This window comes from Syngnathus floridae, chromosome 6, assembly GCF_059516105.1.
Source record: "Syngnathus floridae isolate MCC-2025c chromosome 6, RoL_Sflo_1.0, whole genome shotgun sequence".
Classification (NCBI taxonomy): domain Eukaryota; kingdom Metazoa; phylum Chordata; class Actinopteri; order Syngnathiformes; family Syngnathidae; genus Syngnathus; species Syngnathus floridae.
The window spans coordinates 10,163,271-10,177,217 of record NC_142418.1 but is presented as its reverse complement, the minus strand read 5'-3'; the positions used below and the strand labels follow the sequence as shown (position 1 = coordinate 10,177,217).

Here is a 13,947-nt window from a genome sequence, read left to right as displayed (position 1 = left end):
AAGAGAAAACAACCAGTCATTGATTTTCTCGCTCAGTTTCAGTCTCCATCAGTTCTAGTCAAGTCAAGTTTATTTATATAGCCCTAAATCACAAGCAAGTCTCAAATGGCTTTACATATGCAAACATTGATAATTGTTCTCAAACGTTCCCTGATCTTAAACTCCCAGGAGGTCAAGGAAAAACTCAAACAACCCAAAAAACTGAAAACTCTCTGTTTGCCTTCACTTTTTAATCTGTTAGGATGCCCTGGATTGTGTTCTTTTTGTCACCCCATTTTAAAAGTAACATCTGTGTGTGTGTGGATACAAGACAAAAGAGATAGAAGACATCAATGAATGTGGAGGAACAAATTCTGAAGGGACTGATGCTGCTACAAGATGAACAGAGTGGCTTTACTGTGAGCAGAACATGTATTTTATGCAGATGTTACGCCGAACCCACTTCTTTTGATTGGGAAATGTCTTAAATGCTTATCAGTCACTTACTCCTGTATTATTAGTGTTGTGTTTTCCCCATGGTCACTGTAGATCTGGATTAAAAAATGTCCGATTTAGTTATAGTTCATATATAAAATGATTAGTTTAACTACGTAAGTATTCAGAAGTATGCAAAAAGTGAATAATGTGTTAATCTGAAGAATGGAGAATGGAAAATATGGAAAAAAAGCACTTTGGCATAGAATGTGATAACAAAAGCAAAATCATGAGTCAAGATAATTACTGGGGAAGGAGAGGGGGGGGTTGATATCTATCTAATGACAATCCATATTATACTCTATATATTTGTTTCAATCAATCCCATCAAATATAAATCTTGAGAACAGTTGCAGTATCATTCCGGTATCGACTCCCTTTGGGGTGGGGGTATCGACATTCGTATCAATCCGCCCGCCAGCTCGTCATAAGAATGTGAAAACGAACTGCAGAAGCGGAAGGATAAGAGGAACAATTTTGCATGCGACCAGTGAAGAAGACGCTACCGCAGCTGTGGATGCTGATGGCAATTCTTTTTCAAGCTTCCTGGATGTATTTTTGCTTCAAAAGTGACAATCATTATTTGTATAAGCGTTCGATCTGTGGAAACGGTAAGCTTATGTTACTTGATTCTCCCCCACCCTTTTTCCGAACACATGTGGTCGAAAAGTTTGTCGTAATTCTGGCCGAATTAGCGTATGGAAGGACTTGCAACTTTAGAACCCTGTAGACAAAGTCCTTTTTCGCTACAGAATGAAAGACGACGTGTGATTGTCAAGCGGTTTTTATTTATTTTCCAATCACTGTCGAATGGGAAACACTGATTTGCCACCTGGTATTTATCCAATTGAACTTGTATGGTGGTTTTTGGGGACAGCGGCGCAATCTCCCATTGTACGAATGAATATGAAAGTGCATCAAGGTGCTCCAACGAACAAGGAATACGTATTGTGCATTTAACATTACACAGCTTGCAACTCGTCCTTTAAAGGTGATCGATAGTGTGTTCGTAACAGAAGCCCACTTAAAACGTGTGTTCGCCGCGAGTTTTTTCTCTCGTCATTAAAAAAAATCCATGGGATCACAGTGAACCCTCGTTTTTTGCGGAGGTTACGTTAAAAAAAGAACCCGTGATAGGCGAAATCCGTGAAGTAGTAACCTTTATTTGTTTTACAATTATTATACAATAAATTGCTCCTCTCTACTTTTGCGTGCCAGCCAGGCTGGCGCGCCCTCGCGCTGGGCCATCAGTCATCCGCACACGACTTTTATCATTTAAATTTTTATACACTGTATTGTACTTTTAAATACGTTTATTGTATTTTAAAAACTGTTCTAAACATTTTTAAGTGTAAAGGTAACGGCTCTGCTCGACACGTCCCTGCATTCGCACAAGACATTTCTAGTTTGATTTTTGAACACTTTATTGTATTTTTAAACATTTTAAACTGTAAACGTGTCACGGTTCCGCTCTGCTATGGCTGACGCGCCCCCGCAGCCCAGCACAAGGGCATCCACACATTGCTCAGAGGCACGCTCTGTGCTAGTCCTCATTGCCGGCCGCTGTCCTAAATCCTGGATGGCAGTGCTTTTTTCCTACGTGCGCGGCAGCGGCAGCCAGCCGTGCACCTGGCGCTTTTCCTCAGTGAGTGCACGCCCTGCGCTATCAGTGCTCATTGCCCTTGTCACAACTTTTTCTGCACGCCGCTGCATTTGTCCTTCATGCACGGCTGTGTCACATCTCAGCTCTCACCCTGCTGGTTGGCTCATGCGCCTTGTCAAGTGTCATGGTGGCTAGATGGTACAGATCAGGGGTGGCCAACCAGTCAGAGACTAAGAGCCACATTTTTCACTGTTACTGCAAAGAGCCACATCATACACATGAGCACACATGAACATCACCTCATCCTTTCCTCTTGCACGCACGCACACGCACACACGATTGACGATTTCCATCACAGGCTTCATGACGTTGTTTAAATTCAACGATTTAGACACGAGTTGCTCCCTGTGGATGATGCAGTGAGAATTCCAAAACTCGGGAAATCTTTGGTTAGCTTTGCACAGCCCCACAAGTCTGTTCACAGATCCGATCATGGCTGGCGCTCCATCCGTGGCTATTGCAGTTAGCTTCTGTATGGGCAGATTTGTTTTCGCAAATGCAGCCATCATTATTTCTTTCACACCATCTTATGGAGTTCGCCTTTCCCTCGACGGCTGACCTATCTTTTTGAACAAATTCGGAATTTGGAACAAGGCGATTTGATCACTCGCCCTATTCCACTCAATAGCCATTTTATCCTTTGTCCCCTTCTCCCGGTTAGAGCTTCATGCAAAACACTACCGCTTTTGTCCATATGGTGCCGCCTTTATTAATGAAAACTGAATTCTGTCTAGTTCAGTTTTAAGATGGCCTGGTGCTCTAACTTGAGGTAATTGGACAAGTCTGTCTACACCGGCTTAGGAAACTTTCCTTTCCCTGAGTGCCTCGTTACAGTGAATAGGGACCAAGGAAAGTTTGAAAGCTGGTGAGGACTGACCCTACAAGTCCTGCAGTAAGCCTGTTTTGACATGTGGCGCCCAATGTGGGGTGTAAAGTTGTATAAAGCGGTGGTCTCCAACCCACGGGCTGCGGACAGGTACGGGTCCGTGGAGCATTTGGTTACAGGCTGCACAAGAAAGCATAAATAACTTGCATTATTTCTGTTTTATTTACCTGAGTCTGGACAATCTCTTATTTTGAAAAAATTGACCGCATTCTCTCCTATATATCATGACATAAACATAACATAACATTACTCAGGTTATGTTGTTGGAGTGAAGCTAGTAGAACGCTGTGAGTAAAGTTTCACAGGTGTTTGCATACAGAATTCTACCATGGAACTAAGTATTGAAGGGTGTTGGGACTGTAATGTGCGTTCTTTCTATTTCTTGTTATACAAGCATGTTCAGTAAAGTTTTTTTTTTGCGACACACCTGTTTCCTTTCCTTCGACACCACAATATCATTGTTTTTGTTTAATTCTATTTTGTTGTATTTACCGCCACACCTTAAAAGCCGGTGTCAGCACCACATCCACTCGGTGTTCAGATTGGCTCGCTAACGCTTTTGAAGACGTCACGTCATATGATTGGCTGAAAAGACGATACGGTGATGTTTAAGATTGTAGTTGGTCTATTTTGCGAAGATAGAATTGTAGTTCAAACATGAAAGATATTTGCCAAGAAACTTCTAAAAACAACGTGCAGTCAGTGATTATCTGATTCATTGATTTAGATTTGTTTTTTCTGAAATTGCTTCCAGAAGTTTTCTTCGCAAAAATTGCAACGTCGTCAAACATCGGTCCGTTAAAATATTTTCTGACAGAAATCTGGTCCGTGGTGGTAAAAATGTGGGGGATTGCTGGTGTAAAGCACTCCTGGTGCTTGTGAAGATGAAAGACAGATCCTGTCTCTTCTAATGTTTGTGTGACATGCAAGGCTGATTGAATTATTTTGTCATAAATCGGCCTAATTCAAAATTTATGTGGCAGTGAGGAGACGGTGAAATCAACCCTACAATTTACATATTCTCAACGTGCTCAACATCTTTATATTTTGAATTCTTGTTTTTCTCCTGGATTCACCCCTAGGATCATCACAGGAAAATGTATCTGACATGGCAAAGTGGACCATACCAAGGACCTCTCTCATCGTCACAATGTCAAGCCCAACTTGCCCATCACGCAGTAAATCCTGGAGTAAATCCACAACAGAATGTCTTTTCTTCTCATGGCGGCGGTCCATCTAACCAGCACACTGACGGCTCTCGTCAAACAGCTTGTGGGTCGCAGTTTGCCTACCAGAAGCCAACTGTCAATCCGCAGAACCCACCTTCTAATGTGCAAGGTAGACAGCCTTCCCATCTAAATGGACATCAAAATGCTGTCAATCATTCTCATTCATCAGTTCAGTATGGGACCAACCAAATGTCAACAGTGCATTATCAAAATGGGACGAGACACCTTTTCTGGCATTACAATCCAAACTCAACCAGACAGGAGAGTAACAACATTGCACCTGCTCTTCAAAATACCATGAATAATGAGAGATTAAATCAAGTCTTTAACCAAGTCTTCACCCAATCTCAATTCGTCAGTTGTACGACAACCCCACCTCAAGTCAGACACGTTTCAAGGACTGCACATAACATTCCAGTTGCTTCAGTCAACAGAACCCAAAATGCACCATATCTTTCTGCCCAGAATAGAACTGTTGTTTCCAGCAGTCCCAACCAATCCATTGTAAGTGCTCCATCTACCCGTCGGAGTTTGCAAGTTTCCGGTTTAAATCAGCCGACACAGCAGTTTTCATCTACTGTCGTGGCTGGTAGTAAAACAGTGTTCCTCCCAGTAGCAGAGACGAGGCATAATGTAATTGTGACAGCTATCCAAGGATCCACTTGTCAACAAACTACAACACAACAAAATGAAGGGAAGGTTACAACAGACGTAACGGCATGGTGTTTTCAAAAAAATCCACTACTGGTGCAGTTGCTACAGGGCGCAGGATCAGAGAATGATAGTGCACAGTCATCACCAACTAATAGACTGAATGACAATTCCATTCCTTCTAAAGTCATCGCTGTGGTGCAGCCATTGTCTGCAATCAACTGTTCCTTAACACACAATGTTAATTTACCCACAGTAGACACACAGAAGAAGGCTACTAAAGTGGTGCAGCCATTGTCTGCAATCAACTGTTCCTTAACACACAATGTTAATTTACCCACAGTAGAGACACAGAAGAAGACTACGAAAGTGGTGCAGCCATTGTCTGCAATCAACTGTTCCTCAACACACAATGTTAATTTACCCACAGTAGACACACAGAAGAAGACTACTAAAGAGGATGGTCGGGGTCCCACGGAAAGTGAAACTCAGCCACAGTTCAACGAATGTCAGAGTAGGCATACATCAGCTCCCACTGATGACACACTAAGTAAAGGGCAGAGTATCCATCCTACAGCTACCAAACAAGCAGATAACATGCTACGTAAAGACCCTTCTGTTGGAGCATGTGCGTCACAGCCGGTAACACTTGAAATTCCAGAAAAAGACTCCGGGGCGAATAACAAGGAGATGTCACTTGATCCGAAGGCTTGTCCTGTTGAACTGTCCTCTCTCCCAACAATTAAGTGGACTCGGAAAGAATTAGTTTCTATTAGTGGAGGAATTGAGATGGAAGGTGCACCTAAAGATGATTTACGAAAAGATTTATTAATCATGTTCTGGGGTGCGAACGTCAAACGTTTTTCTTGTTCTGTGAAGGCTTTCCCTACCTTGATGCGTTGTGTTGTTCCATTTTGTGCCAAATATGTAAGAGAAGACACTGTTGTGGTGACACAGGTGGCCCCCTCGTCTGTTGATCAACTGAAAAACTATCATGCTTTGGAAGATGGCGAGGTTTACACGGAACAGCCCTACACGTCATCATGGTTGAATCTAAACGAACAGCTGGATGATATTGACAAAGAGTTTGGCCCCAATGTTTACAGATGTAGTATACGTTTCAACCAGCCGGATCCAGTTCAAAGAGCCGCCAGCATTTCATCACAAAATGTTCGTAACGTTCCCAGATCTGACCGTGACATAGAAGACAAAGAATGTAATGACCCTCTCCACTTTGAAATCCAGGTTTTGTCACCCAAAAAAGCAAAAGCTATCTATGAGCAAGGCCATGTTGGAATGTCACAAAACACAGAAATTATGAGTGAACCAGAAGTGGTTGCAAATATCGCTGTGGTAGATGAGCCACTTGAAGATCATGTTACCAGCAGATCAGAAATCGCTGATCCCTTGAAATTTTTCTGCTGTGTTGCAAAGTGGAAAGAAATCATTTTGGGTTCCAAAACACCTTTGAATGAGAAGTGCCAGTGTAAGGAAGAACTGTGCGATTTCACTAAGAAACGAAAAGAAATTAACTGTCCACAGTTTACGATAGAACCCGATCTGCAAGAGACACCGGAAGGAGACATGGCATCTAAAAGTCAGGAGAAAATGTCCTTCAGCCTTCCGACAATAAGTTGGCTGGAAATATGCAATGACATCAGCGAGACCTTTGAATTAAGTGACGACGAGGAAACAAATGACCAGCACGAGCCACCGCCAAAAGGAAGCCAGGCAACAATCACAAGTGACCGCAAAGAATGTGTCTCTAATTGTGACCTACTCAACCGCATTGATGAGAATGAAGAGGATTTTAACAAAACTCAGCCTGAACCTGCAGAAAGTTGCCCTTCAACTGAAAGCCACACCAGTGACATTGCGGACAGTGAAGAGGATTCTCACAAAGCCCGGCTCAAACCTGCAGAAAGTTGCCTCTCAAGGGAAAGCCACACCAGTGACGATGATTCCTCGACGGAAAATGCAATTCTGACCCCTATGTCACCCAACAATGAGCATGTTGAACAAGCTCCAACAGCATCTTCACGTGTGACAAAGTCACCTTTGGAAACTGAACAACAGATACAATCCTGTGTAAAGTCTGGAAGTCAGAACGATATCCGTATAACTGGGACACATGAAACCGATGAAAGAAAACGGAAGAGACTTAGCAACCCCAACAGTATTTTTCCATACCTGAAGAAGCTGATGTGCAAAAACGTGGAATCACATGGAGTCGATGTTTCAAAAAATAACATTGATGAGTCCGATGATAAACCTTTAATGTCAATTAAGAAAACTGTCAAACTTGTGCTCTTTGGACAACAAGAAAAGCATGCATCAAATTATCATTACAGCGGACTACCACAACCACCGGAAGTTATTTTTGCAACAGTTGAGTCCAAGAAAAAACTCGGTCGAGGTGGCCCTAAGTCATTTGGTTCCGCTTCAAGAAATACCTTATTTCAAAGTCAAATCAAGCTGGGAAGCAATATGAAACTAAGTATAAATAAAGAAAAGAAAAAATGCACAGATGACAAGGATCTTGCTGCCCGACAAAGTCTATCTGTTAAACGGGACAAAAGAAAGAATGAAAGTGGACATCAGGCTGATGTGACCATCCGGGAGAATGTCTTGAAGTTCAACGTTTTGCCCACTACCTTCAGCTTTGAGGATGAATCATCAGGTGCAAAAGTGACCACAGAGGATTCTTCAGGTAGGCCACTGTAATAGTTTCAACCTTTGAATGTGATCCTAACGCACCATTTAATCTTAAAGGAATCTCACCGCACACCACTTGTTAGAGAAAAAAAAAAAAGTATAAATAGTGAAATAATGATCTCGTCTCATTATAGTCACAAATTGCTTGCACAGTGTGAAATCTCGACCCGTTTGATTGCGGAAAATCTTGACTTCTCTATTTGAATGGGAACATAGGAAGATTTATTCTACATTCCAACATCTAATGGAGAAACATTGCATTTTGCAGCTCGTCACAATTTCTACAAATAACACACCCCCCCCCCCCCCCCCCAACATATTTTGCTTTAAAAGGGTGCGTTGTGGTTGGAAGGAGTCATTGTCCTCTCTATACTGACAAATTTTCATTTCTTCCAGATAAACCTTCGTCTGAATATACAACAGAAAACCCCCATAAAAAGAGCAGATGTAAGTGAATTAAAAGAATTCTTTTCTACAGTGTTTTATTTATTTGTTATTCATTTGGTGTGTTTCAATATGCAGTGGGTGCGTGGAGTCCTTTTTCCGTAAAGAAGGTTGATGGTGCAGAGTCCAATAGCTCTGGTGTCTTTGCAGAGTATCAGAAGAAATACGTGGAGAGGTCCAAGTCATCTATCTGTTCTTCAGTTGTAGATTGAAGTCCTTTCAAACAATTTTGTTCAGGCTTTGTTTCATCATGAGTCTCACTCACCACACTACACTGTGTAAGACTGATTGCTCATAAGCATTTTGCACACTTGACCTTGAGGCATGCTTCCCAATTTATATTCGTGAATGTGTATACATGATTTTTTTCCATGTCTATTTTGCCATGTCAATACTTTGTTTGCATATTTTACTCAAAATGTGATGCAGTTGGTAGCGCAAAGCTTTGTTTTACTTGAAGTTTGTGGAAATGAGCACTGCATTGATACTTTTGAAACAAGAGGTATGAGTTCCATATTTTTCAACTTGTTTGATTCACTGAATGTTTTTTCCCCCCAAAACATTATGCAAAAGTTCAGTTTATATTTTTATATTCCCAGAAGCTTGGTGTAATTTATTTGTGGGAAATACTTTGGTATGCAATAGAACCAATATGTGGTTGTTGTTTTTTTTACCAATGTTTTTTGTATAAATACACACACTGTTACAATTTTTTATACAAATGATATTTTTCTCAGATTTTCCTAAATCATTATAAATGAGCCATAATTTTCAAGTCATCCGCAATGACAGTGCAAGTTGAATGTTATTGAATAAACCTCCCAATGACAATTGTTTTTCCAGAAAAAAACCTCCCTGAATGTTCTGTTATGAATTATTTACAATGCAGTTTCAAAACATTTTATTGTCTGAAAGAACAGAAATACTTTTCTTATTAAATTAGACGCATAAGCAGGTCAAATTTACCAAAATTAAAGCTATTCCAATCAAAAACACCCTTATAGGTGGTTACATTTTGACAAGTGTTGTGATGAATATATGCCTTCGTTGATGATATAACCTGAGATGAACCATTTAGCCATGTGTTGGAGCGATGGCATGAGGGTGTGCTGGGTTGTTCCCAGGCAAATTGGCTCTAATGCAGTTCCAAATTTCACCGTAAGATGGTGCCAAATCTTGAGACCTGATGGGACCTAGTAGAAGTTAGTATCCCTAAGTTAACTCTGCCCTTACTTAAATTGGTACAAGTTAGTAACTAGAGTAACCTCTAATGAAGTTACGAATTTCACCAAAAGATAGTGCCAAATCTTGACATGACATAGTAAATTGGTAGACGTTAGTACCTAGAGAAACACGATCTGTTATGAATTACCCATGGTAACAAACAACTTTGGATCATTGGTATATTATTTTGCTTTGCGATAATATAATCTAACAGTTTAAGCAATGCAATCATATATGTTAACGTAGGGGTACGTTAACTATAGCTAGACAAGATGTATGTTTTATTGTTGTCATGATGTTTAATCAGAGGGGTTATTAGTAACCAACATGGATTCAATATTGATGTTTTTTCCATACAAGAGTGTATTAATGTGATAAGGACAAAAAGATGACAACAAGGGGTAATTGTAAAACTATTGGTGGATGGCTGTGATTGCTCGCTAAACTGAACAACAGTATGCAGCTGCAACCAGCTGGAATCACACTTCTGGGAAATAGAAGTCGGAAACAGGATGCAGCTGCACCCACACACCTGAGTTGCTACTGAAAAACAGGAAGCAAGGTGTGAACAACAGGATGCAGCTTCAACCACTTCTGGGAAATAGAAGCAAGCGCTTACGTTAAACAGTCGTGAACAACAGGATGTGACCTACATAGAGAGTCCTATAAAAGGGTCATTCTGACCCAAAGAAGGGCTTCTTCCCTACGTGCTGCCCGTGAGTGAGGACACTTTAGACAAAGAATGAGATTTTTCACTCTTTTTGAGATTTTTGTGTTGGACCAAAATCTATTAGATGAAGTTCGAGTTTCTTTCAATTGGACTTTGTTAAATTTAATAGGTGAGGGGAAAGCGCTTCTGTGGCAGGACGGGAAGAGTCTTAACCCTTTGAACAGAGAGTCGGGTCACTTCCCCTACATGCGCCCAGATAGCGAGTACGTCTCGATTGAAAGGCAGGATTTTTCCTCATTTTTAATTTTTGTGCAAGGATGGATTTTGTTCTTTCTATCGGTCTTAGTCAAATTTAGATTCGAAGGTAGGTGAAGGGAAGCAACTATGGTTTAACGAGAGGAAGCCAAGTCGAGCATTCGACTTTCCCTTTACCGCCGCCTAAGTTAGGCTTCACTCAGAAAAAGACGATTTGATCACTCATCTTATCTCACCTAAAAATGATTTTTACCCAAACTTCTTTCCTTCTTTCCCCTTCCTAGGCTTTTTAAGATCAAAGTAGCTGTGAGATTTAAGAATACATTTCATTTTGTGAAAAAACAGTGAGTGGAATGACAAGTGTGAGAATGACAATTTTAATATAGGAGCCTTTATTTAAAATGAGCTTCACAATTCTTGCATCCATTGAATTTGACCGTTTTGGGAGTTTTAGCTGGATTTGCTTTGCAGGACAACAGAAAAGCCTCCCAGAGCTGCTGTTTGGATGTGAACTGCCTCCAATAGGCAGTTATCAATAGGGTCGAGTTCAGGGGGGGCGCAGAGTACCATAAAATAACACACTGTGCTGCTCATCCTGAATCTAAACTAAATTAATTTCTCTGTTTGTACTTGTTTACAGGTAAGATATTTACAAGCTATGTCTTTGAATACAACTTTATGTTCATGTCAATAGCACCAAACACTGCTGCAGGTAAGACCATAGTTTTCTTCTCGAACAGTCTTGGGCAGCTCAAACTCAGCCAACTTCTGCAGGTGTTTTTGAAAGCCATACTCCACAAACTGGGATCTGCCAGGATCTCCAATTAGAACTTGGCTGTTGTGAGTTTTGACACAGTTTTCCAACCAAGTGTGAAGGTTGCAGCAGAGGGCCTCGTCATAGAACATATCCCCAAGGAGGATCAGGTCAAAGCTGCCAGGATCTGAACCAATCAGGTTATCTGTCACACAAACCGGGGCCTCCAGACCGTTGAGCTCAAAGTTCATGCAGGTTGCAAGTGTGGCGACTGTGATAGAAACATTTTGATAATGAAAAAATAATTATTGATTAATTTGGTAATCAAGTCATTGATGCATCATTCCACATTTACTTGACTTACTTTATACACAGAATAATTGTGACTGAAAAGGAAAGTTACTGACAGTGCTCACCCGAGTCAATGTCATTAGCAACCACTCGATTGGCACCACACAGTTTTGCAGTGATGATCGAAGCACCACAGCCACTTCCTAGATCCAAGACGGATTTTCCCAAACATACTCCAGGATTGTCCAGGAGGTACCTGCAGTTAGGAAGTTTCGGAAATGTGTGTACAGCAATAGTATTTGGAAAAGAAAAGATAACATACAAAACGTATTAATTAAAATACTTGCCTTGCAAGCGCTTGACCTCCTGGCCAGTATATGGCCCAGTACGGGTCATCAAAAGGCCAAAGTTCTGGTCTTTCAAACCAAAACCTACAGTTTGGGGTGAAAAGTCTGAGTTTGATCTCGGGTGTCAGGTTTTGATCTTCAACAATCTCCGTGTTCTCTGAAATGAACCTCTTAATAGATACATCACCCATACATTTGGTAGAGAAATACCTGGGTCTCACTGTACATTTAATAGATTTTAAATAAGACAAACTGAGCACGCTTAAAACTTTTAACATTACGCCTCACTATCTCAAGGCTAATTATAACTGCTCCAGGTCGTTTAAAAGGCGACGACTAAATTACACAGATAAAAATGTGACATTTGAACCTCTTGAGACACCACTGCAAGTTAACAGTACTTGACAATGTGTGTTCTGCCGTCGTGTGGAAACGGGGAAAAAAACTTAAGTTCCGTTTTTACTGTTAGTAGACTACAAAATCGAAGTGTCGAATTAAACTAGTAGTCTGTATGTACGATTACTTAATAAAAGTGAGTTTTTGACACTCTTTGAACATATTCAAAATTATTGTACAGTAAAATATAATCCCTGATCATACATAATTTGAACAAATGATAATGGTTCCTCTAAATACCAGCAGAGGGCAGTATAGGTCAACTTCATCACCAGTTATTATAAACGCATTAGGGGCCTGGCAAAATTTTGTATACTTTAAAGATGTCATTCAAACTCACACACACACACACGCAGGCACACTGTGGTGAGTTATTAGCAGTTTATCCAAATATCCAAATAAAAAAAATCTTTCATGGTTTCCATAACAGGCATTTCGGCGTTCACACTTCAGTCAATCCACTTTTATTTTGTTGTGATTCAATTGATCTTTTGAAAAAGGTTCCGCAGTATTTCATTATGCTGTGATGAAAATGGACAAATGCTCCTGTATTATGCATGACTGAAGATGAATGTCAGACTAAATAGTAGGACGCAATCAGTATGCTATTGTACATTGAAACCTCTACTTATGAATTTAATTTGTTACTCTTGTTCATTGCAGCTTTTGTTGATGAAAAGTAGTGTATTGAATATATAGTATTTGACTGAGATATATATAGAGCTATAGATATATTGTGAAGACATGAATGACATTCACCCACTTCTGATGATGAAAAAGGTTATTGTTTGTATTTATTATTTGCGTGAATTACACAATGTTTTCTAGACCCTCCAGGCAAGAGAAATGACAATCAGAATGGATTGAATCGTTGTTTGTCTATATATGGATGGGTGGCTGACACCATGATGATGATGGTGATGCTGATGTGATGATAACCAAAGAATTTCTATAGAAATGTTCCACTGCTTTGGTTTGTAATGTAAGAGACAAATTTAAACTCTTTTTTTGCCATTTGATGCTAAACGTGGTATGGTGAGATATTAATAATCCAGGACCTACTTTCCCAGCAATGTGGTGAATCTTGGTGATTAAGCTTTCAAAAAAGCATTCATACAATTCTTGATTTTGTATCGACAATGATAGATTTAGACACTCACTCACACAAAGGCTCCTTGTTTATCCCATTAGAGAGTTCCTGAGATGAGTACTGATAGAAAGCTGCTAAAAAATCTGATTTGTCTTGATAAACCAATAAATGTTCCTTCATCAGTTTAGTGTTCAAATCCATTTGCGTCGCACTCTCCTCAAGAGGAGAGTGAAAATGACAAAGTGCAAACAGAGCCTGGAAAGACACTCATTGATCCCAGGGATGTGAGAAATGAGCTCCTGCACCAAACGACATTGGCTGAATGTTAAAGGACTAATCAAATTCAAAGTTGCTGCTTGAAAGGTTCGGCATAAAGTAATCATTTATATTTTCATTACTAATATCTACTGCTTGCTTGAGTGAAACCACAGCCAGCCAAAAGGTGCTGTAATAGGAGTCAATAGGAAGCAATGCGAGTCGATACTTGGTGGATTTTACATTTTGCCTTCTCTTGTTCAAATCAGTTTGGTATCGTTTTGTAAAATATTTCTATATGATTTCAGAAATTTAACTGCATCATGTATATACTATGGAGAAGTTCAGAACCCATACATGTCTAATAATGGGGTGACGGACAAAAACAATCTACATGGACACAATGTAGCACAAGTGCCAGCTCAATGCCTATGTGAATTGTGAGTACCCATCTCTCCAATGACTTCTTTCACCCAAACATAACCCCCTCACTAATAAGGGTTTTGAATTGGCATGCAAGAAAGCACAGAAAAACAACAGTCTGCAACAGCTAAGGGCCTAAAGTGCCTGGGCTGACGCAGATGAAGTAATTGACATTCATTA

General features: G+C 40.3%; 2 protein-coding genes across 2 annotated transcripts; one reads left to right on the top strand and one right to left on the bottom strand.

Annotated features, from left to right (window-relative positions):
• The first annotated feature begins 924 nt into the window (after positions 1–924).
• LOC148396465 (uncharacterized) lies at positions 925–8,612 on the top strand. The gene is made up of 4 exons (XM_088379197.1): positions 925–1,085; positions 4,106–7,613; positions 8,015–8,065; positions 8,141–8,612. Exons 2-4 carry the CDS (start codon positions 4,121–4,123, stop codon positions 8,272–8,274), a joined length of 3,678 nt encoding a protein of 1,225 aa, XP_088235323.1. The 5' UTR covers positions 925–1,085; positions 4,106–4,120; the 3' UTR covers positions 8,275–8,612.
• A 1,968-nt stretch (positions 8,613–10,580) lies between these two features.
• On the bottom strand, positions 10,581–12,047 carry etfbkmt (electron transfer flavoprotein subunit beta lysine methyltransferase). Its single transcript, XM_088379199.1, has 3 exons — positions 11,604–12,047; positions 11,382–11,512; positions 10,581–11,236 (listed from the first exon to the last, which is right to left on the bottom strand). The coding sequence occupies exons 1-3, from the start codon at positions 11,879–11,881 to the stop codon at positions 10,899–10,901; spliced, it is 747 nt and encodes a 248-aa protein (XP_088235325.1). The 5' UTR covers positions 11,882–12,047; the 3' UTR covers positions 10,581–10,898.
• Between the last annotated feature and the right edge of the window lie 1,900 nt (positions 12,048–13,947).